Source organism: Dipodomys merriami, unplaced genomic scaffold, assembly GCF_024711535.1.
Source record: "Dipodomys merriami isolate MVZ:Mamm:240054 unplaced genomic scaffold, mDipMer1.0.p SCAF_4, whole genome shotgun sequence".
NCBI lineage: Eukaryota > Metazoa > Chordata > Mammalia > Rodentia > Heteromyidae > Dipodomys > Dipodomys merriami.
In genome coordinates this window covers 75,226,455-75,247,956 of record NW_027205603.1, presented here as the reverse complement: position 1 = coordinate 75,247,956, position 21,502 = coordinate 75,226,455, and the positions used below count along the sequence as shown (strand labels likewise).

Here is a 21,502-nt window from a genome sequence, read left to right as displayed (position 1 = left end):
GCTACATGCTTTGAACTGCTGTCTTATTAAAGATCATTTCACTGTCTTATGTCAGATGCACTCTGCTGTCAGACTATGATTGGAAAGCAAATACGTGTTTTAGATAAAAGGGTTGGAAGTGAATAATGTCAGTATGTGAAATGGTGTTTTATAATTAGCAAGTAATATGATGTTAATACCTGGATTTCCGGCAGGAGTTTCAGTTCGTTCTCTCTGGGGATGACTTCTAAGGAAGCTGATCTCGCTGTCAGGAAGGCTCTAAAACGAAGATTACTGAGGCCTATAGTTTGGAAGAACTCAGATTTTTAAACACACTTCCATTTCCCCCAAACAGTTATTTGTTAGGTTCTTAGTTATTTATAGTAAAGTTTATGTTTGGGTGGAACACTTTTCCTGGGCAGTGTTTTGAGAAATAAAACAGATGTGTGAGCTATCTAAGTTTGAACTCATAGAACTGGAAATAAAACAGCTGATCTTAGATTGTGCTGTCTACTAAATCCTCATAGCACAGGCAGTAAAGAAGACCCAAAGTGATAGAGAATAACATTCAGGAAGATACTATTGTTAAGATCTATCTTCTTTTTCAAAGAGAACTAATATTGCTGCAAAGTGGAAAAAAATCAATCTGTAGGAAATCACTTCTTTCAAAAAAGTGATTGGGAGTTGAAACAATTCTAAAGAGAGTGAACTTTAATTTATAAAAGAGAGCCTTAAGTTTACTGATAGGCCAAATGCTAATTTTGAACACGTTGCATATGTAGGAGATATTGATGCAGAGACCTGTCTACAGATAAGTAAGTCATGAGAATTTTCATGCTGAAAGGAATAGCAGTCAGACTTTCTTTATGCATAAACTGAATCATAAAAGGAAGTCTGAATTTCTCCTTTTTACTTGCATGTGTTTGCACTGGTGAAATTCTATCTGGCAGGTTCTTTCTTTGGCACTTGAACTGTAGAGAGACTAAAAGCTATGTGAGGTAAAATGCTGACTGTAGTATTTCTTTAATGGAGTATGCATTTTGTCAGAAAAAAATACATATACATAGCAGCTTAATGGCTCGTATGCATTCTGCTTAATATATGTTGGTAAACATCATTATTACTATCATTCAACTTTAGGAATGATTTGTATGAATTTATTATTTAAGTTGATTGAAGGAATAGATGAGCAATGCATTAATCTTTTCCAATTAAACTTGCTTTTATAAAACATTCAGAACAGTTGGTGGTTAATGATAGATTTATGACATTTTAGGCCAAGAAAAAAAAGGAATATAAATCCGACGCAAAGGATTTAAAAACTGTGTGGCTTTGATCTATATTTTTGTTTGACATATTTGGTTTTAAATAATTTGAACCAACTCGAGTACGAATGTGAGATACACTCTTGGGAAAAAAAATAATGTAAGCAAAGTCTAGGTTGTGAATATGTCAGATATGAGTTTAAAAACTTAGAATTATAATGTTTGGAGAACTAAACTTTAGATAACATATAAAATTTACTGATAATTCACTTCTATGTAAATTGTACAGTTCCAGAATTACAGTTTAATGGAAGCCACCTTACTTAGCCAGCATAAAACCACAACTGGCTTTTCTTAGTCTAAGGAGTTCATGAGCTTCTCTTCTAATCACCTAAAAGTAAAGCGTACCCTGCCCTGAAATTAAAAAAAAAGGTATCCTTTTTTTTTTTTGTACAAGATAAACAGGAAAGATATAATGGATAGCTCAAAATGAACTGATTTGACCAGGATGTTAGTTTCCATGTTCCCATCATGTTTCATCAATTGTTATGCTTACATTTAAAAAGTAATGTATATGACATGATTGGTAATGCCTTCATGCAGCTTTTACTATCTGTATTCAGTCTTTGAGGCTCACATGTAGACCAATAATAGGACAAGAGATTGAGTTCTTAAAAAAGTAATTACAGCCTCTTTCTTTTTAATCTGCTTTATTATGCTTATATTTAAACCATTGCTGAATGGAAGCTTGCATTAACAACGCGGACTTTGCTGTTTCATTAGGGCTTAATGTGCTGTGCATTAGGGCGTTTGCATCATCTTTATGGGGGAGCTTTTAGCCCTTAGATCAGGTTATAAAATTAGGAGTCCTGTCAAGTTGTGCTTCCCACGGGAAAGTGTTTACACTATCCCAGGATTATAAATGTTCATGATGTATATGTTGCCTTTCTATATTACTAAACCTTCCCTATTATTCTGCATTATTCAAGACTTAAAGAAGTAGCTACTGGATTCCAGTTGTTACGTTCCTTTTGGGTCCTTAATAAATTTATCTGGTTAATAGAAAAATTGCTCTATGATCTTGTGAGGGACTATCTTTTGTTTGAACTAGAAATGTTATATTTCTGTTTTGTAATTTTTTTTTTACCAGAGCTGCAAAATATGTCAAGGTAGAAACAGGAAGAGCAGATTTCAGAGATAGGAAGTCAACCTTTGTGTTTGTATTTTTCAACATATTTAACTCTATGAGCGTTATAAAACATTAACATTCACCAGCACATGAGTTGAATAGGGGATTACCTCTGGTCTGAAGAAAGAAAAAAATATTCAGGGAACATTAATCTCATTGTGGTTTATTTTGACTTGTCTTGAATTTTCCTTTCAAATATTTATTTTTTTGCCTTGAAGTTTCCTTTGATCTGGAGTAGGAGGGAAGTTGTATATCTTAGCAGGTTCTGTTTCTTTGTTTTTCTGAGCTAAGGACAATTGCATTTGGGAAAGATTGGTGAATGAGACTTTAATCAATTCAGAGTGTCTATAGAGAAATGGTTGGCATGTGAACCCATACTTGTTTTCAGGACTGTGTCTCTTTAACAAGCAATAAAATGTGCAAAATAAAACATATGCTCACCCAAGGCCATAAAACAAAGCAAAGTTCTGGCATTTACCAGGTTATTTTCTTCAGTGAAGATGCCTGAAGTGGATAAGGGTACCTTTTTGCATAGAATCGGTTGGTCATTTTCACTAAATCCTTTGCCTATATGACAGTTCAATCTCCATTTGGATTTGTTAACAGGAGAGTTAGTACTATAAATGCCAATCCCTCTTTGATTTTTGGTTTATTTGTTATTATTTAAAGGATATGTACCATTTTCAAGAAGATCAGTGTTTTTTCCCCAGACACTATGTTTAGAAGAGAAAATCATGGTTATCAGTATGTCCAATCAAGTTTAGCCTTATTCAGCTCTTAATAAAAGTTTTGTCTCTCAAATGGTCAGCTCTCCTGACCATATCAAGTCAGCAGATTATTCCTGGATTTTTATTTCTTGGGTTATTGTAATTACAGCATTCTCACAACTGTTAGAAACACAGATACACAACTAATGCACCAATCTGAGAGAGAAGTCTACTGAGAGAGAGGAGAGAGAGAGAGAGAGAGAGAGCAGTTTCGTGTCATTTTCTGATTTCCTTCAGACTCTTTATTTCTGAGAATCATCAGAGCACAGACTTCTTGAACTCTTTGTCTTAGAATTGTCCAAACTGTGAAATGTGTGATAGAATATTCAACTATTGTTCAGCTTTAACTGAAAATCAAATGCAAAATTCATATTTTCAGTATCACTTTTAAATTTGATACTTACCTCTTTCATTTTTTAGTTTGCATAAAACAGATTACACATCTTTCCCCATGCCCCGATTTTAGATTTATATCTAATAATGGAAACCCTTTATTAAAAGTTCCTTAAGTGTCTATGTGCCTCTGAGTTCTTTATGCATGTTAATCAAGTCATCTCCATAAAAATCCCTTGAAGTAGACACTACCATTATGTCCATTAAAAAAAAGAAAGAGGAAACAGGCATAGAGGGATTAAAGTAACCTGCTCAAGATCACAGAGTTGCATTACCAGGAAGATAGGATGTAAACTAGGGAAGACAGTCTCTTCATAATCACTGTGATGTACTGCTGTCTCAAGTATGAGACCAAATTTATTGCAAGTAGAAAAGCAATGAAAAACAATCTCATGGAAGGGATAGAAGACGTAGCTAAAGCACATTGAATGGAGGGGGCACTTGTGGTTTCTTTGGGTTTTTGATTTCCTAATCTATGTAGTATGATTTCCTAATCCATGTAGTATGATGCTACTTTACTAGGCTTATAATTGAAATCATTGATGAGATAATTAAATGTGTTCTGTGACTTATCTTCTCCTCTTCTAGTTACTAGGTATTATTTAGGTTGGTTTTTCTAGAAAGATTAAATGTTTAGGAGATGCACCCAGCTCTCATTTATGTTCTCCAAGGCTGTGTAATTAAGGTTTTATTCTCTGCCTACATTAACAGCAAGGATGGTTGTGGAGGCAGAGAACAAATCGAAATGCCTTTGGAGTGTCTAATTTGAGTATGCACTACACCCATTTATGCTTGGAGCTGTGTGATTTCACCGGATTCTGAAAGTGAGACAAATGTAGAGGGTATGCTGAGGAACTTTGGAATGCAAATCGTTTGCCTGTATAGCATTTCTCCTTTCATATTTTGATGACCTGGAGATGTAAAATGAAAGAACTAATGAATTCTTTCATGTGTCCAATAATATACTCAGAAATTATAAATAAGGCTTTATTCTAAGACCTGTTTTTCAAAAAACCAATGGGAGGCCACCTCAAAATCCACCTACAAAAGAGTGAAGTTCTCAAAACAATTTCTTTCATCATTTTCTTCCATATCCCCATTGTAGAGTCGGGGTAGATATATTGGGTTAGCCTGGAATTTCTTCTGAGATCATCTCTCTGCCAACAGTTGAGCCATTTTCACATTCATACATTGTGGTATCCTTAGTATTTATGTTGTTTTCTTTTTCTTTGTACTCACTTCTTTTTGCTTCCTTTCCCTTATCACTCTTCCCCTTCTTTCTCCTTTTCCATGTCTTCCTCCTGCTCCTTGTCCTCCTCTTTTTTTTAAAAAAAATTTCTTTTTCTCTTGGTGGTTATTTTTTTCTTCTCCTTTGCTCTCCTTCCCTTCCTCTATCTCTTCTTCCATTCTTCTGCCCTCATATCCTCTCTTTCTACTTTCATTTTTTTAGTTAAATTTTTACATATTGATAGTTAAGAAAATATTGCTATATTTTAAAATACTTTTAATATTTTATAGAAAGGATAGGTATATTTAAAAACAATTACCTACTAATTGTATCATTAGATATGTACTCTCCAGTTAGAGACTGCTCTTCCAGATACCCTCTCACTAGAGAGACAATAGTACAAACAGGAGCAGCACATATTATGTTACTACAGGACAGTTGCCAGTTCATAAAAGATGGCACTGAAAGATCTGGTAAGCATCTTGTATCATTTCACTCTCATTTCTGCTTTTAATCTGGTTTGCGCCGCCTGAGCCATCTTTCCATAAAGATCACTGCCATAGAGATAGATCCTTCTTCAGATGTCAACACATCTGTCTACAGCTAGGGTGTTAACTTTTTTAGGGCTTGCTGACTTGTCAGCCTTAGGTGCTCTTCTTGTCATCATAGAATCTTTTGCCTCACTCAGCAGAAATCCACATTTTGCTGTTTCTGTCATCTGTTTTCTTGTGAATGCTTTGTGCTGGACTGTAGGCATGTTGAGGTTCTGTAATGTCTAGGTAAATGTCTCTTTGCATCCCCCATGTTTTTCAGGCAATAGATTCATCATGAAGAACTCTTCCATGGCGGAAGGATGTTTTATGGTTTTAGTTATTAAACTATCTTCCCCCATTAGGATCCTCTTTGGCATCTGTTTGCAATTCTTGTTTATCTCTATTTTGAAGCAATGGGGGTGACAAGTTGGATATGTGTGCTCTTCAGAATACTCTGCTCTTCCCTTTCTTCTGCATTTCTCTCTTGTATTTTTTTCCCATACAACATTGGCTTTCAAATCTCTGAAATAGAATGTATTGGTGGTATAGTGGTGGCAAGCATAGCTGCTTTCCAAATTATTGAAATGGACCTTAAAGATACATTGATATGCTGTCATTCCACATACCAGATAATCACAGGGGAACTAGTTCTTCGGAGTTATATTGAGTAAAATGAGAAAACCAGTTCTTGATAAACTATGGATTAATGCAGTCCTCACAAGGTAATGATAAAAATGCACACAATAAGCTGGGTGCCCGTGGCTCACGCCTGTAATCCTAGCTACTCAGGAGGCTGAGATCTGAGGATCGCGGTTCAAAGCCAGCTGGGGTAGAAAAGTCCATGAGACTCTTATCTCCAATAAACAAACCACTAGAAAACCGGAAGTGGCGCTGTGGCTCAAGCGGTAGAGCACTTGCCTTGAGCTGAAAGAGCGCAGGGACAGCATCCAGGCCCAGAGTTCAAGCCCCACGATTGACCAAAAAAAATAAAATAAAATAAATGCACACACTGAAGAATATGTGAAGTTTTCTGAAAACATATATCTACTATACTACATTAACAAATTCAGGGCCTTGATCTTGCTTCACTTAATTGGTTGGCTGGTGCTGTGCCACTTGAGACATTACTCCAGACCAGCTTTGTGCTGGTTGTTTTGAAGATGGATCATTGCAGACTTGTTTTGCTCAGGCTCACTTCAAGCTGTGATCCTTTGGCTCTCTGCCTTTTGAGTAGCTAGGGTTATGGGGATGAGCCACTAGCATCTGCCTGCTCTAAGTTTTGACACTCCTTCCCACACTGGTGGTCTCTTTTAAATCCATTTGAAAAAGGTGCTCACGAACAGGCTGCCGGAATAAGCGTGCGTGGCCTGAGAGTGAGATAATTGCCAGATAATCATATTTGTTATTGAAATGTTTAGACATTAATTTCCCATCAGAAGTATATTACTGAAGCACTCTGCATGCTCTGGAATGCATTTGTGAAGAACTACACATACAGAAACAGTTTCTGTGCATATTAGTAGATGAATTCTGAGTATAGTTATTTTTAGCCAAGACCAGCCCATACAGATTTTTTTAGAGTTATTTAAAAGTTTTGTATTTTTTCTCAGTGATTTTTCTTTAACATCCCAGCCTTTTACTTGTAAGGTTTTACTTTTTTGACTATCAGCCCATAACCTCAAGTCCTCTTAAATTAGTACCCCCATAATTGTCTCTGTTGCTATCAATTATAGCACTTGAAAATGAACCACATCTGAAGAAAGGTTTGTGTTTAGTTCAAACAGCTCCTTTTTTTTGCCACATTGAGAATAAGTGCATTGCTAAAGTGTCATTTTAAAGAGCTCTGAAGTTCTTCTCACTGACATATTATTTTAGAATTTTTTTTATCAGATTTTGTTCTATATTATTAGAGGGAAAGACATACTGTGAGGCTGAAGAACTTGAAGAAAATTGACCCCTTCATATTTTTCACTTGACAGTGACACATTTCTGTTAAAAACACATGTAAATGAATTATCAGTGAGAACTGTGGAAAATAGTATGTGGAAGAAATAGTTTCAAAAACTAGGGTTAAAATAGAAAATACAGTTACAGTCCTTAGTCAGTGAAAAAAGTCACTTAGTTTTTTTATGCCTAATTTATGCTGAATATTTCTTCACATTTGACTTTAACTTAAAATCAATTGGCTCTGAGAGCTAGATTTTGGATGTTCTTGAGCGTATAAATTCGTCATGTCAAATCAGTGACAAGGGTGCCATGAATTTCTGCTACTCTTTATCCTGGGAATACAAGGATGTTGATAAGAAATTTCTATGTTCATATTTCCCTTAAAGAGTTCATTCAGTTCCTCGACCATAAAGCACTGAGCTCTTGCTTATTTCCACATATTAGTGACATATTCGTTTCCCCAATTTTCAGAGAGAATAGAAATAGTATATTTGCTTCGGGACAGCAGAATTGAACCTTTCCTTACATACCCAAGAAGCTTAGTTATACGAAGTATGTGTCATTGAATGACTTTGCCATTTCTACTCTGCTTAATCTGTTCACTCCATTATCCAGAGAAATTTTCTTGGCTCATTCATTTTGTAAAATACTAATCTCATCCAAGTGGTTATTACTGAAGTTTGCTACCTGAAGTGATATTCTTTATCCATGTGCAGTTGTTTAAATTTCAGTTAATTGAAAGTAGTGACAATCATTAAACATAAAAAAAAATCACTTGTTCATTTGCAGTGTTCCACTTTTAGGTGTACATTAGCTACCTGTGGCTCATAGGCTCTGTCACTGGACTCAGAAGACTATAAAAGGTTTTATCACATAGAACTCCTAGGGTTCTTGCTTGATCTTCATACTATTCCTTTAAAATAACAAGTTGTACAATGTTCCTCTTGTTTATAGAGATGAGGAAACTGGGAGGTAACTAATGTGCCTTCTCATAGAAGCAAAGATAACTCCAGCTAAATTAAAAGGTCTATCTACAATGTTTGATCTTAAAGTCTAAGTAGCTTAAAAGTGAAATAGGTTTTTAGTTGACTACTTTTGTAGCTAATGTTCACAAGCACAAACTAAATACTTACTCACCTAGTAAGTGGGAAAAATAAATACTTAAAAGTTCTGGTTCACACAGAATTTACAGTAGTCATGTATATTGTCTCTAATAGTAAATATGTTTTATTTTAAAATTTTATTTAAATTGTTCCTATCAGTTTTGTTTTTCTGATTGTGTACATTTGTTATAGATAAAATGACAACCCCCCAACCAACAAAACAAAACAAAACAAAACGAATGGCCAGATGTCAGTGGTGCACCCATGTAATCCTAGCTACTCAGGAGGCTGAGATTTGAGAATCACCATTCAAAGCCAGCCTGGGCAGGAAAATCTGTGAGACTCTTATCTCCTATTAACTCAAAAAGCCAGAAATGGTGAGGTGGCTCAAGGAATAGAGTGCTAGCCTTGAGCACAAAAGCTGAAGGACAATACCCTGAGTTGAAGCCCTAGGACAGGTGTGTGTGCACATGCTCACACACATAGACACACACACACACACACACACACACACACACACACACACAAACTACAAGAAACCCACATTTTTAAAAGACAAAATTAATAGAGCATAAAATAATTATACTTTCTCTAATTGGATTTTATGATATGTGATTCTAAGATTGTGTGGAGTTAAATACGATGTAATGTTAATATGTATTGCTGGCATTATCCAAGAAGGAAGTAGGTAATCTGTAAAATTGTCATTGTTATTGTGTTAGCCACTAAAAAGTGGTCCAAATTTTATTTGTTGCTTTTATTGTACTTAAAAAAGTTGTTAGTTGGATGAAGGTTTTCTTCAGCCTAATTCAAGCAGAAATAATGAAGGTGGCAGGTTTTCCCAAGGGAGAGAAGCACAACTTTATATATAGACTATCAACTCAGAAAATACAACTCCATTTCCAGACTTTAGTCTTTGGTCTTTCTTAGACCAAAATATCTTACTGATTTTTTTTTTCTCAAATTTACTTTTCTTTTGTGTCTCTTTACTACTAGTAGTTACTGCCGCCTGGATTTTCTGATTTAAAAAAAAATTTAATTTAATTTTATTGTGAAGGTGATGTACAGAGGGGTTACACTTACATAGATAAGGTAATGAGTACATTGTTACCCCCTCCTTTGTTTTCTCCCACTTTCCCTCTTTCTTAACTCCCCCCACCAAGTTGTAAACTTCATTTCCAACACAGTGTCTTGTATCACGGTTGCATTGGTTCACCCTTTGTACTTTGCTGACTATTTTGTGTTATTCACTTTCCCTATCCCAAATCAGATAAACATATGCATATATGTCAAAAACAGTGACAGCAGTGGATAAACCAAAGGGGAAAAAACAAAAGAAAAAGGAAAGAATTTAACACAGTACACTAAAAAAGCAAAATGAAAACCTCTTGTTTCCATATCTTGGAATTATTTTGAATAGCCCATTTGGTAATATGTACGTAGCTATTGCACTATTGTGATCCTCTGCTAGGACTATCGTAGACATATACTAATTATTACAAATGAGGGAAACCATGGAGCCTATGTTTCTTTGTGCCTGGCTTACTTCACTTACTATGATTTTTTTCAAGTCTTTCGATTTCCTTACGAATGGGTAATGTCATTCTTTCTGATGGAAGCATAGAATTTCATTGTGTATATATACTACATTTTCTTGATCCATTCATCTACTAAGGGGCATGTAGATTGGTTCCATGATTTTGCTATGGTAAATTATGCTGCAGTGAATATAGTTGTGCTGGTAGCTTTAGTGTGGCCTTGTTTGTGATCATTGGGTAAATGCCCAGGAGTGGAATTCCTGGATCATAGGGGAACTCTATGTGTATGTAATCTTTTGAGGAACCTCCATACTGTTTTCCAGAGTGGTTCAACCAGTTTACATTCCCACCAACAGTGTAATAGTGTTCCCTTTTGGACATATCCCTACCAGCATCTGTTTTATTTGTTTCCTTGATAAATGGCCATTCTAACTGGGGTGAGGTGAAATCTCACTGTTGTTTTGACTTAAATTTTTTTATGTGTCTCTTGGTTATTCTTATTTTCTTTCTAGAGAAGTCTCTTTTTAATTATTTAGCCTACTTATTAATAGAGTGGTTGTTTCTTTGAGGATTTGTTATTAGGGATTTAACTTTTTGAGCTCTATATATTTTTATTTTATTTTATTTTGTTGGTTGTGGGTCCTGAACTCCTGGCCTGGGCGCTGTCCCTCAGCTCTTCAGCTCACAGCGAGTGCTCTACCACTTGAACCATAGCACCACTTCCAGCTTTTTCTGCTTATGTGGTGCTGAGGAATCAAACCCAGGGCTCATGCATGCAAGGCAAGCACTCTACCACTGAGCCACCTTCCTAGCCCCTTATGTATATTTTAGATAGAAGGCTCTTTTCTGTTGTGTAGCAAGTGAAGATCTTCTCCCAGTCTATGGGCTTTCCATTTATCTTGCTAGCTATGCCCCTTGCCATGCACAAGCTCTGCAGTTTAATGCAACTCATTTATCCAGCCTTTCTTTGATTTGTTGTATTTCTGGATTTTTATTTGGGAAGTTTCGACATGTGCGAAGGAGCCCTAGTGTAATATTTTCAGGGTCTCTGCTCATACCTTGAGGTCTTTGATCCATTTGGAGTTGATTCGAGTGCAGGATGATATATAAGGATCAAACTTTAAGTTTCTACATGTGCATAGCCAATTCTGCCAGCACTATTTGTTTTTTTTTTTTAATTTAATTTTATTTTATTTGAGAACATACTGTACAGAGGGGCTACAATTACATGGGCAGGATAATGCATACATTTCTTACCAAGCATTGCAGCCTCCTCCTTTGTTTACCCTTCACCTCCCTTCCCAGCCTCCCCCCTCCCCCCACCCAATTATACCCCCCTCTCCCCCCACACCGACATTGTAAAGTTGGTTTTGACATGACCCTTAAATATGTATTTTAATGTTTTCGTTTCTTTCATGCATGTGTTTCTAACGCATTTATAAGATTATTTCTTTGTTGCTTTGTATGTCCCTCCCCCACAGTGTAACCCCCGCTTTCACTATATTTGATGTCAGTATAACATGTGGAGGAGATGGGGACAAACAAGTCGTTTAAGGATTCAGTTGGACCTGTTGCAACAATGAGAAGTACAAAATGTCATGCCAGCACTATTTGTTAAAGAGGCTGCCTTTCTTCTATCAGATGATTTTTGCCACCATTAACAATGTTAGGTGGCCATAGGTCTGTGGGATCATTTCTTAGTCTTCAATTTTATCCCATGATTTTCTGACTCTTTAAGATCAGGAATGACAACCTTAAAAGATAGTTATTAGTTGTTTAAATTTATATCGGAATCCTAAGTTTAGGATTTCCCAAAGAATATGTGTGCTCTTTGTTCAATGTGCATAGTATGATCATGGCACATGAATTTCAAAGATTATAAAATCAAAGGAAGGTTATGATCTATGATAATTTCTTAGAAATCTCAATTGTGTACAAGCAGGAGTTTATAACATTTTTATTAGGAAAGTTCAATCTCTCTGAGCAATATAGAAGCTAAAATGAGAACCTTTTTCACCTCTACATTTTATATTCTTTCTTTGTCTTCTTCAAAAGAGATTGAGATACTTGTGAATTTACCACTTTTGATTCAAGTTTAAGTTTCTAAAAAGTACCTAGAGAAATAACACATTTAAATCTCTTGTTCTTTTGAAAATCAAGATTCTTTTCCCCCTCCATTGCATTGGGAAATATATGTACAACTTTTGCAATATAATGTCTTATACTTCATATTTTAATTGCTTTAGTCTCTTTAAATACTTGATTAGAGTGATCTAGGCAGTATCCTGAAAGGCCTGACTTGATATCTCATTAGCTACTGACTGATTATCAGGTTGCTGCCAGGGAATGTGCCCCCATTCTTACCTTACTGGTTTAAGGATACTCTTTTATTGACAGATTGAAACCAAATCTGTGTACTTGGTTTGGAGATAGAGAACAGGTCTGAGGTGTGCCATGATCCCTCTTTGATAAATGTTGATGACCTTTATAAAGTGACATCATAATCTGTAGTCAGTGCCATGTTGTTTATGTGTTTATAAAGATTTCCAAAAATTATAATAGTGGATATAAATTTAGAAATTTCTTTGGTTGAGGAAGCTGTTGGCCAGAGAAATTAAGCAACTTGATCAGAGTTCTGGCTCTCAGTGGAGACTTTTATCTGAATTCTAAGAGTTGAGGTAAAATCATATCTGAATGTGCTACGGAATATTATTTGCATTTTAAGTAGAGCCTCTAAACACTTTTGAGATGTCTGAGACTTTTCTCATGGAGTGATTTGGATATGAGCAGTGATCACACATGCCATTTTTGAGCAGCTGTTGAAGAAGGCAGAATAAGATTATGTTAGTTGCTTATATACACCACACACACACATACATACACACACACACACACAATGGTTGCTGAAAAAAATAAAAAATATCGATTGGTATTTGGAAGGGAAAATATCCACCCTCACTTTTTTTTTTTGAATGTTTCACTCATGAAGTTCTTTCTATTTTTCTTCTGGTACTGGGATTTGAACTCAATGCCTGGGTGGTGTCTCTGAGCTTTTGTGATCAAGATTAGGCTGTAACTGCTCCAGCCATAGCTTAATTTAAGGCTTGTTGGTGATTAATTAGCGATAAAGATAAGAGACTTGTGGACTTTACTGTCCAGGCTGGCTTTTAACCATAATCTTTAGATCTCCTGAGTAGCTAGGTTAACAGATGTGAACCACTGGCACCTGGTCATAGTTTTAAAACCATAAATTTTGACTGGTCAGGGACAGCTCTTGATTGACTTGTCATTGGTGTATATACTAAGAAAGAGGGAACAGTTTATATAAACTGTCAGCCAGAGGCCCCCATTGTCCTCAAACTATGTAATTCACCCCCATCCAGTCTATCTCTGTCACATGGTTAGGTTATATAGTACAGTTGGCCTTGAAGATATCATTGAAACTAAGACTTCAAACCTCTGAGATTATAGATGTTTGCCATACCAAGAGTGGCCTACTATGTAATTTCAAGTTGAGGACAGAAAGACGAGCAGAAGAGCTATAGATAGTTGTATCTTATTTTGGCTTTTGCATATCCCTAGAAGCCCCTATTATTTTCTTAGTTTTTTTTTTAAAGTACATGTTATTAAATCTTTTGGATTAGCTATAGTTGTTTTATTACTTACTTTCATCTGTTAACTTGGGCCTAAAAAATGTCTAATAGAAAGAATCACTCCAGGAATAGCTGTTGAGAAATGAAGGGTTCAGTTTTGACTCTGATTTGTCACGTGATTTCATTAAACGCTACTATATTCTTGATGTGGAACAGTTGACAGTGTCCCCCTGTCCCCCTACAGAGAACCCACTGCGTGACACCATTCAAGTAACATTCATCTCTTCTACACTCCAGGTCACTTCTGGCGGAACATTCATTGGCATTGGACGGAAAACCCCAGATTGCCAGGGAAACACCAAGTATTTCCGCTGTAAATTCTGCAATTTCACTTATATGGGCAACTCTTCAACTGAACTCGAACAACATTTTCTTCAGACTCACCCGAACAAAATCAAAGCTTCTCTCCCCTCCTCTGACGGTGCGAAACCTTCAGAGAAAAACTCTAGCAAATCCATTCCTGCGCTTCGAGGCAGCGAGCCTGGAGACTTGGGGAAGTGGCAGGATAAGATAACAGTGAAGGCGGGAGATGACACTCCTGTCGGCTACTCAGTGCCCATCAAACCCCTTGATTCCTCGAGACAAAATGGTACAGAGGCCACCAGTTACTATTGGTGTAAATTTTGTAGTTTCAGCTGTGAGTCATCTAGCTCCCTTAAACTGCTAGAGCATTATGGAAAGCAGCATGGATCAGTGCAGTCAGGTGGCCTTAACCCAGAGTTGAATGATAAACTTCCCAGGGGTTCTGTCATTAATCAGAATGATCTAGCCAAAAGTGCAGAAGGAGAGCCAATGACCAAGGCAGAAAAGGGCTCGAGTGGGGCTAAAAAGAAGGACTTCTCCAGCAAGGGAGCAGAGGATAATATGGTAACAAGCTATAATTGTCAGTTCTGCGACTTTAGATATTCTAAAAGCCATGGCCCTGATGTCATTGTGGTGGGGCCGCTTCTCCGTCATTACCAGCAGCTCCACAACATCCATAAGTGTACCATTAAACATTGTCCATTCTGTCCCAGAGGCCTTTGCAGCCCAGAAAAGCACCTTGGAGAAATTACTTATCCGTTTGCTTGTAGAAAAAGTAATTGTTCCCACTGTGCACTCTTGCTATTGCACTTGTCTCCGGGGGCGGCTGGAAGCTCGAGAGTCAAACACCAGTGCCACCAGTGTTCATTCTCTACCCCTGATGTAGATGTGCTCCTCTTTCACTACGAGACTGTGCACGAGTCCCAAGTGTCAGATGTCAAACAAGAAGCAAATCATCTGCAAGGACCGGATGGGCATCCTTCTGTCAAGGAGAGCAAAGAGCACTCGTGTACCAAATGTGATTTTATTACCCAGGTGGAGGAAGAGATTTCTCGACACTACAGGTGAGCGACTTGGTAAAATACCAAGGGAGGACTGGGATTCAGAAGGATGGTACAGGAATTGCTGTGATTGAGTTTGATGGGGAGGTGATACGACATGATAACATAAAAGATGACACATAGACTTGCAGATCATATGTGTATAGATTGATAACTTCAGATTTTCATTTCCTTCCCATCTGTTCTGTGCCATTTACAGCGTGCATTTTTTAATTCTTTGTTGATGATGGTGAAAGTCTGGTTACTGATTTAACATGATCTGTTCAGTTTACTTGGTTTAATAGGAAACCACTTCAGCGTTTTTATTGGAGTCATTCCAGATTAAACTATTCCAACAGGGGAATAATCAGCTTGAGGATGGGTTGCTCATTTTTCCCTTAAAGCGAGATTGGGCATTCTTTTTGCTTTGTACAGTTGAACAGCATTTTTGCTTTGCATACCAACAGAAATGGGAAGATGAGCATGTAGTTTTAAGTGTGATTCTCAAAGTACAGTTATACCTCTGAGAAGATAAGCTTTTCAGAATAATGTAGCTATAGGCATGTTACATTAGTATTTTACTTCTATTTTGACACTATTCTCTTTATAAACCTTAGCCTGCATATTTTAAGAGAAGAATTTAGGTTATTTATCCTTATTTCATTTATGTATTCATTTGTGAATTCCAGAAATGTATTGTTAGGCATTGGCTATACCTGAGTTAATAAGCAGATGTAGACATCCACAATCATGTCCTAATAGAACGAATACTTTGGTAGGGATGTCAAGACACTCACAGCTCAGTATAAAGGTGATGAGTATCATAAAGAGTAGTGAAATATAAAGTATTATGTTTGAACTAATACACTAACAACATCATTTAATAATGATGGATTAGGAATGTCTCCCCAAGGAAGGAATATTTAAACTAAGACTTGTTTATAAGTAGGAATTAGTTCAGCAAAACCCTGGAGATACAGGTGTTCAGATATTACTTAGTAGTGCTTATTGGCTGCTTTCTTATTATTATGCCTTTAGGCACCCAGGAAAAAGCTTTATTTACTCTTTTTAAGTGTCTTTCCATATGTAGATTCAATATTCTTGTTGGATAAATCAGATTGTTTAAATTTTTACATCCCAAGAATTTTATTAAACAGTCCCTTCCATTTGTTTTAGAAGTGTGTGTCTTTCCTGTCATCAGGAATGAAGAGATTTGTGTCCAGCCATAGGGCAGTAATGTCAGATGTTAAGTCGAAGGGCATCTTAATGTTCACAGTGCATTGAAATGTTCAGAAAACACTGACTAGAGATTTACACTGTTTAATTTATAAGGTCAGACCTCGGAAAGACAGCAATCAAATATGTGTTCACATTTGTGATGAGTGTTTCTGGCTCTTCTTATGTTAGCTGCATGTTAATTCATTTCTGGGCTAGCAGACATAGCTTCTCTCTGAGCCTTATAGAGGTGGTGTAAGGGCATTTTTTGCATGTACATTTGTTAAATGACATACAAATTTGATAATCTACCACATGGGAATGCATGCAACATCCCACCTCCAAATATATATATATAAAAACAGCAGGTGATTTTTTTCTCCAGGAAGCTGAGCCCACTGCTGGATAAATTTTTTGGGAAAAAAGTTTTCCTCTTCATTAGATAAAGAACAGTATTACACCAGCAATAGAAGTACGAATAATATTACTTAACAATGTTAAGATTTATTAAATACGCAGTAATGCGTTCCAGAGGAAAGAGACTATTCCTTCCATGCTCCCTGTTGTGTCCACCCAATTTAAACCACTGTCAAGATGTCTGATAGAGGCTCTGTGAATGTCTTTATGTAAATTAAATTCTCATGAGCATTTGATGTCACAATAGTTATGAATGAGCTGAGAATCTCCAAGGTGAGCTACATTTTAATCTTTGCTTTTGGATCCTTTTGAGGATGTAAGTTTCCACACGAAAAAAACAGTTTTCTGTGTTTTTTATTATCAAAGAAAACAAATAGCACCTGGTTCTTAGGACAGTGAAATGCATTTACCTTTATTTTTAAGTCCTGATGTGTTTTTGCTAATCCAAGAGCCATCTCTACTCTGTAAGTTCTTGTACACATGTTTGAAATTGAGAGCTTTATAATTTCAGAAGTAAAATAATAAATCCCTATAGTATTGTATATCCAGCAAAACCATCTTCCCAGAAGAAAACTAGACATCTTCAGTTAAGTAGGGACCTGGGAAATATCTGGATAAATCTAAACAAACAAGGTATGCTTCAGCCTAAGGTACTAGGCAATTGCTATGTAAATTCTAGAGGGTGTATCACCAGAATTATGATGTTCTTAGGAGAATATTGAATTGTTTAAAGTTAGGGAGTTAGGATATTGTTAGGCATATTTGGAAAAATAGAAAAACTAAAAATAATAAATAAAGGACAGGAAATAAGTATATAAATTGCAAACCACAGAGGTGAACAATGGAGTAGGAAAGTAAAGAACATTGTTTTGAAATGGGAAGAGTATATACATTAGAAAAATTAAATCATTAAAAATTTAAACATAAAATGACAAGAAGTGTAGATTCCAGGAATTTTACAATGTATATTATATGATGAAACTTTTAAAACTGTAGGTTAAAATTTCTACTATAAGGATATTAACAAGGAAAGTTCAACCCTGTAAAATTTAAAAAATAAATATGTAAAGTATAAGTCTGTTTAGACATAGCCAGGAAAGACTAAAGTAGTATATACTAGCAAATACAAAACTATGAGACATTAAGATATAATTATTAATCTTATAAAATTTAGACTTAAAAAAAAAGAATGATCAGACATATTGATGATTTAACTCATTAGATGCATAACATTTGAATAGGTAGAAAAAACAGTTAATTCAATCTCAGTGGCAAATTTTGAATTGCTTACTAAATGCTAATCAAAAAATCCTGTTCAGTTTAAAAGAATTGACCAGCAAATTAATAAACACAATTTCCTGAAAATGTAATAAAAATATAAATTCCTTAGTCCACAACTGGAGAAGGCATATTCTTTTGAAGTAGATACAGACTAGTTAAAAAATAGGCATTTTTTTAGCCAGAACAGAAATCAGATTTCAGAAAAATAGCATCAAATAGAATACATCTTTTGACCCATTGCATATTAATCTAGGCTTCATAATAAATAATTACAGATTAAGTTATATAAGACATATCCTATCTAAAAATGAGATAACCTAATTATTGCCAGTAAACACAGACTTTAAGACATAAAGCATTGTAGATTTATGGAGTCAGTCAAAAGCTCAATTTGGCAATTCTGTCAATATCAGTTGCTTGTATCCTTTATGTAATTTCACTCCTCAGAAGAAAACCTGCATATGTGCATAGGAAAGTACGGAAATTGAATAAATGTAATTATTGAAAACAGAAAACTACCAAAACAACCATCAATGACAAAGTGGAGCCAACTCCCCCTTCTATCTATTCTTGAGAAATTACACTTTGTATGACGTTCATAGAGTAGAATATTATGCAATAATTAGCTTGAATAAATGTCAGTTAACTACAATATGGATGAATCCTTTAAGCTTAATTCTGCCTGAATAAAAATTATGAAGACTGTTCACAGATGGTTAGCATTTTATATAGTTTTTAAAACTGGAAAACAAAACTATGTTTTGTTAAAGTTATATATAGTTATCCATGGCATGTGCATGTATTCATAAATATTCATGTACCTATATTTACCTCTACCATAAATATTATTTATGTTACTTACCTGATTACTTTTGAGTCAAGGACCATGAAGTTTTCTTGCTCCCTAGACTGGCCTTAACCCTTGATCCTTCTGTGCTCAGACTCCCAAGTATCTAGAATTACAGGGCTGAGTCACTAGCATCTGACTTTATTCTCTATTTCTTTAGATGTGTTTGGATGTATGTAAGTATGTATGTAGCTAATCATTGTTTATGATTTTATAATTATAAGGTAGTTTTCAATTTGTGAATCTGGATAAATGTGTATGTGCACATGTTTTTGTTTCAGTAACATTAAATTATATGTTTTCAAAATTAAAAAATATTCACTAATTTTCACTACATATAACTAATCAAGTTATGAATAAGTGCTTAGTATTTCTTACTATTAGAGAATTTCCTAAACTCATTAATTTACTTATTATCGACCTAGCTATTTTTTTTCTTGTGAGTCAGAATGTGGAAAAACAGACATGGTTTGAGCGGTATGTAAATAACTCACCTGTCCAGTTTAAGATTTTTTTTTTAATTATGAAAATACCATACAGAGGGGTTACAAGTACATGAACAAGGTAATGAGTACATTTTTTTAAAATTTAATTTAATTTTATTTGTGAACATACTGTACAGAGGGGTTACAATTACATGGGCAGGATAATGCGTACATTTCTTACCATGCATTACAGCCTCCTCCTTTGTTTACCCTTCACATCCCTTCCCAGCCTCCCCCCTCCATTCCCAATCCTTCTCCTCCCCCCCCCCCCCCGCACCAACGTTGTAAAGCTCGTTTTGGACATGACAACTTGTACTTCTCATTGCTGCAACAGGTCCACCTGTATCCTTAAACAACTGGTTTTTCCCCATCTCCTCCACAAGTTATACTGACATCAAAAATAGTGAAAGCAGGGGTTATACTGTGGGGGAGGGACATACAAAGCAACAAAGAGATAATCTTATAAATGCATTAGAAACACATGCATGAAAGAAAAAAACATTAAAATACATATCTAAGGATTCATTTTCCTGAAAGCTACCAGCACAACTATGTTTATTGCAGCATTATTTACCATAGCTAAGATATGGAACCAACCCAGATGCCCCTCAGTAGATGAATGGATCAAGAAAATGTGGTATATATACACAATGGAATTCTATGCCTCCATCAGAAAGAATGACATTGCCCCATTTGTTAGGAAATGGAAAAACTTGGAAAAAATTATATTAAGTGAAGTAAGCCAGGCCCAAAGAAACATAGGTCCCATGAGTACATTTCTTATCAAGCATTGTTGCCTCCTCCTTTGTTTCCCCTTCCCATCCCTTCCAATGTCTGCCCAGCCCCTCCACCCCCCAGGCCAAAGTTGTAAAGTTCGTTTTTCGACATAATGCCTTGTACATCTCAGTGTTGCAATGGGTCCACCTGTATCCCTATTTAAACAATTGGTTTTTTCCCTTTCCCTCCACAGATTATATCAACATCAAATACAGTGAAAACAGGAGTTATACTATGGGAGAGGGACATACAAAGCAACAAAGAAATCATCTTATAAATATGTTAGAAACAATCGCAAGAAAGAAAAAACATTTAAGTCCTTATCTTGGGGTTCATTTCGCCTAACATCACCTTATCTGACTGTTTCTCAGACATATACTAGTTATTGCAAATAAGAGAAACCATGGGACCTATGTTTCTTTGGGCCTGGCTTACTTCACTTAATATAATTTTTTTCCAGGTCTTTCCATTTCCTAACAAATGGGGCAATGTCATTCTTTCTGATGGAGGCAGAGAATTCCATTATGTATATATACCACATTTTCTTGATCCATTCATCTCCTGAGGGGCATCTGGGTTGGTTCCATATCTTAGCTATGGTAAATAATGCTGCAGTAAACATAGTTGTGCTGGTAGCTTTAGTATGGTCTTGTTTGTGATCATTCGGGTAAATGCCCAAAAGTGGAATTGGTGGGTCATAGGGGAGCTCTATGTGGAGTCTTTTGAGGAACCTCCATCCTGCTTTCCAAAATGGTTGAACAAGTTTATATACCCACCAACAATGCAGTAGGATTTCCTTCTGTCCACATCCCCTCCAGTATCTGTTGTTATTAGAGTTCTTATGACTGCATTTGAAAAGTTTCAAATAGTGCTCTCACCTTTCAGACATAAAATACCGAAATTCAGTCTGCAATATCTGATATTAGATTCCATGGAAGATCTGCTTAAGGGAGCTGTTGCCCAGTTTATCTTATAAAGATTCTCCGAACGAACATATTCCGTGTGCTCTAATTCTGAAGAATAGATTTTTATGATAAACACTTAAATTATCAGAACATCTGAAAATACCAAGTACATAAAGCATTAATACATTTTTGTAAAAGAGTGGAGGCCAAGATGGTCATGTTCTGATTTGGGTTATATTGTTTTAAATACTACCCAATAAATTAGTTTCCGTAGAAACCCTAAAATACGTATAAAATCTAGTTAGTTACATTTTCTCCTCTGAGACAGAATGTTACCAAGGATATTGTGGCTTGTCACTTTTATTTGTATATATTTTATGTATGAGAAATTTCAGAAAAGTACAAAGAACTGTGTAAGAGTAGTTATCAAGGCTTAGAATAAGATAAAAATTATCCCTCCTTTTCATTTATATTAGTTTATCTCAGTGGTTTCCTCTTCTTATTTGCTTTCTATTTTATGGGAAGCATTATTATTATATTTTGAATATATTCTAAAAGAGGCCTTTGAAAGTGAATTGTAAGTTGAAGTTTTACATGATATTAATAACATTTTCTTCAAGAAGTACATTAGAAAATA

At 35.7% G+C, this 21,502-nt stretch overlaps 1 protein-coding gene across 6 annotated transcripts in view; it reads left to right on the top strand.

Moving 5' to 3' along the window:
* The window catches only part of Trps1 (transcriptional repressor GATA binding 1), a 236,737-nt gene that overhangs the window by 48,141 nt on the left and 167,094 nt on the right, over positions 1-21,502 (top strand). For all 6 annotated transcript variants that reach the window (XM_069991291.1, XM_069991289.1, XM_069991290.1 and 3 more), the window contains one exon: positions 13,833-14,962. In XM_069991291.1, the coding sequence (XP_069847392.1) occupies positions 13,833-14,962 (1,130 nt within the window). The remainder of the gene's footprint in view (positions 1-13,832; positions 14,963-21,502) is intronic.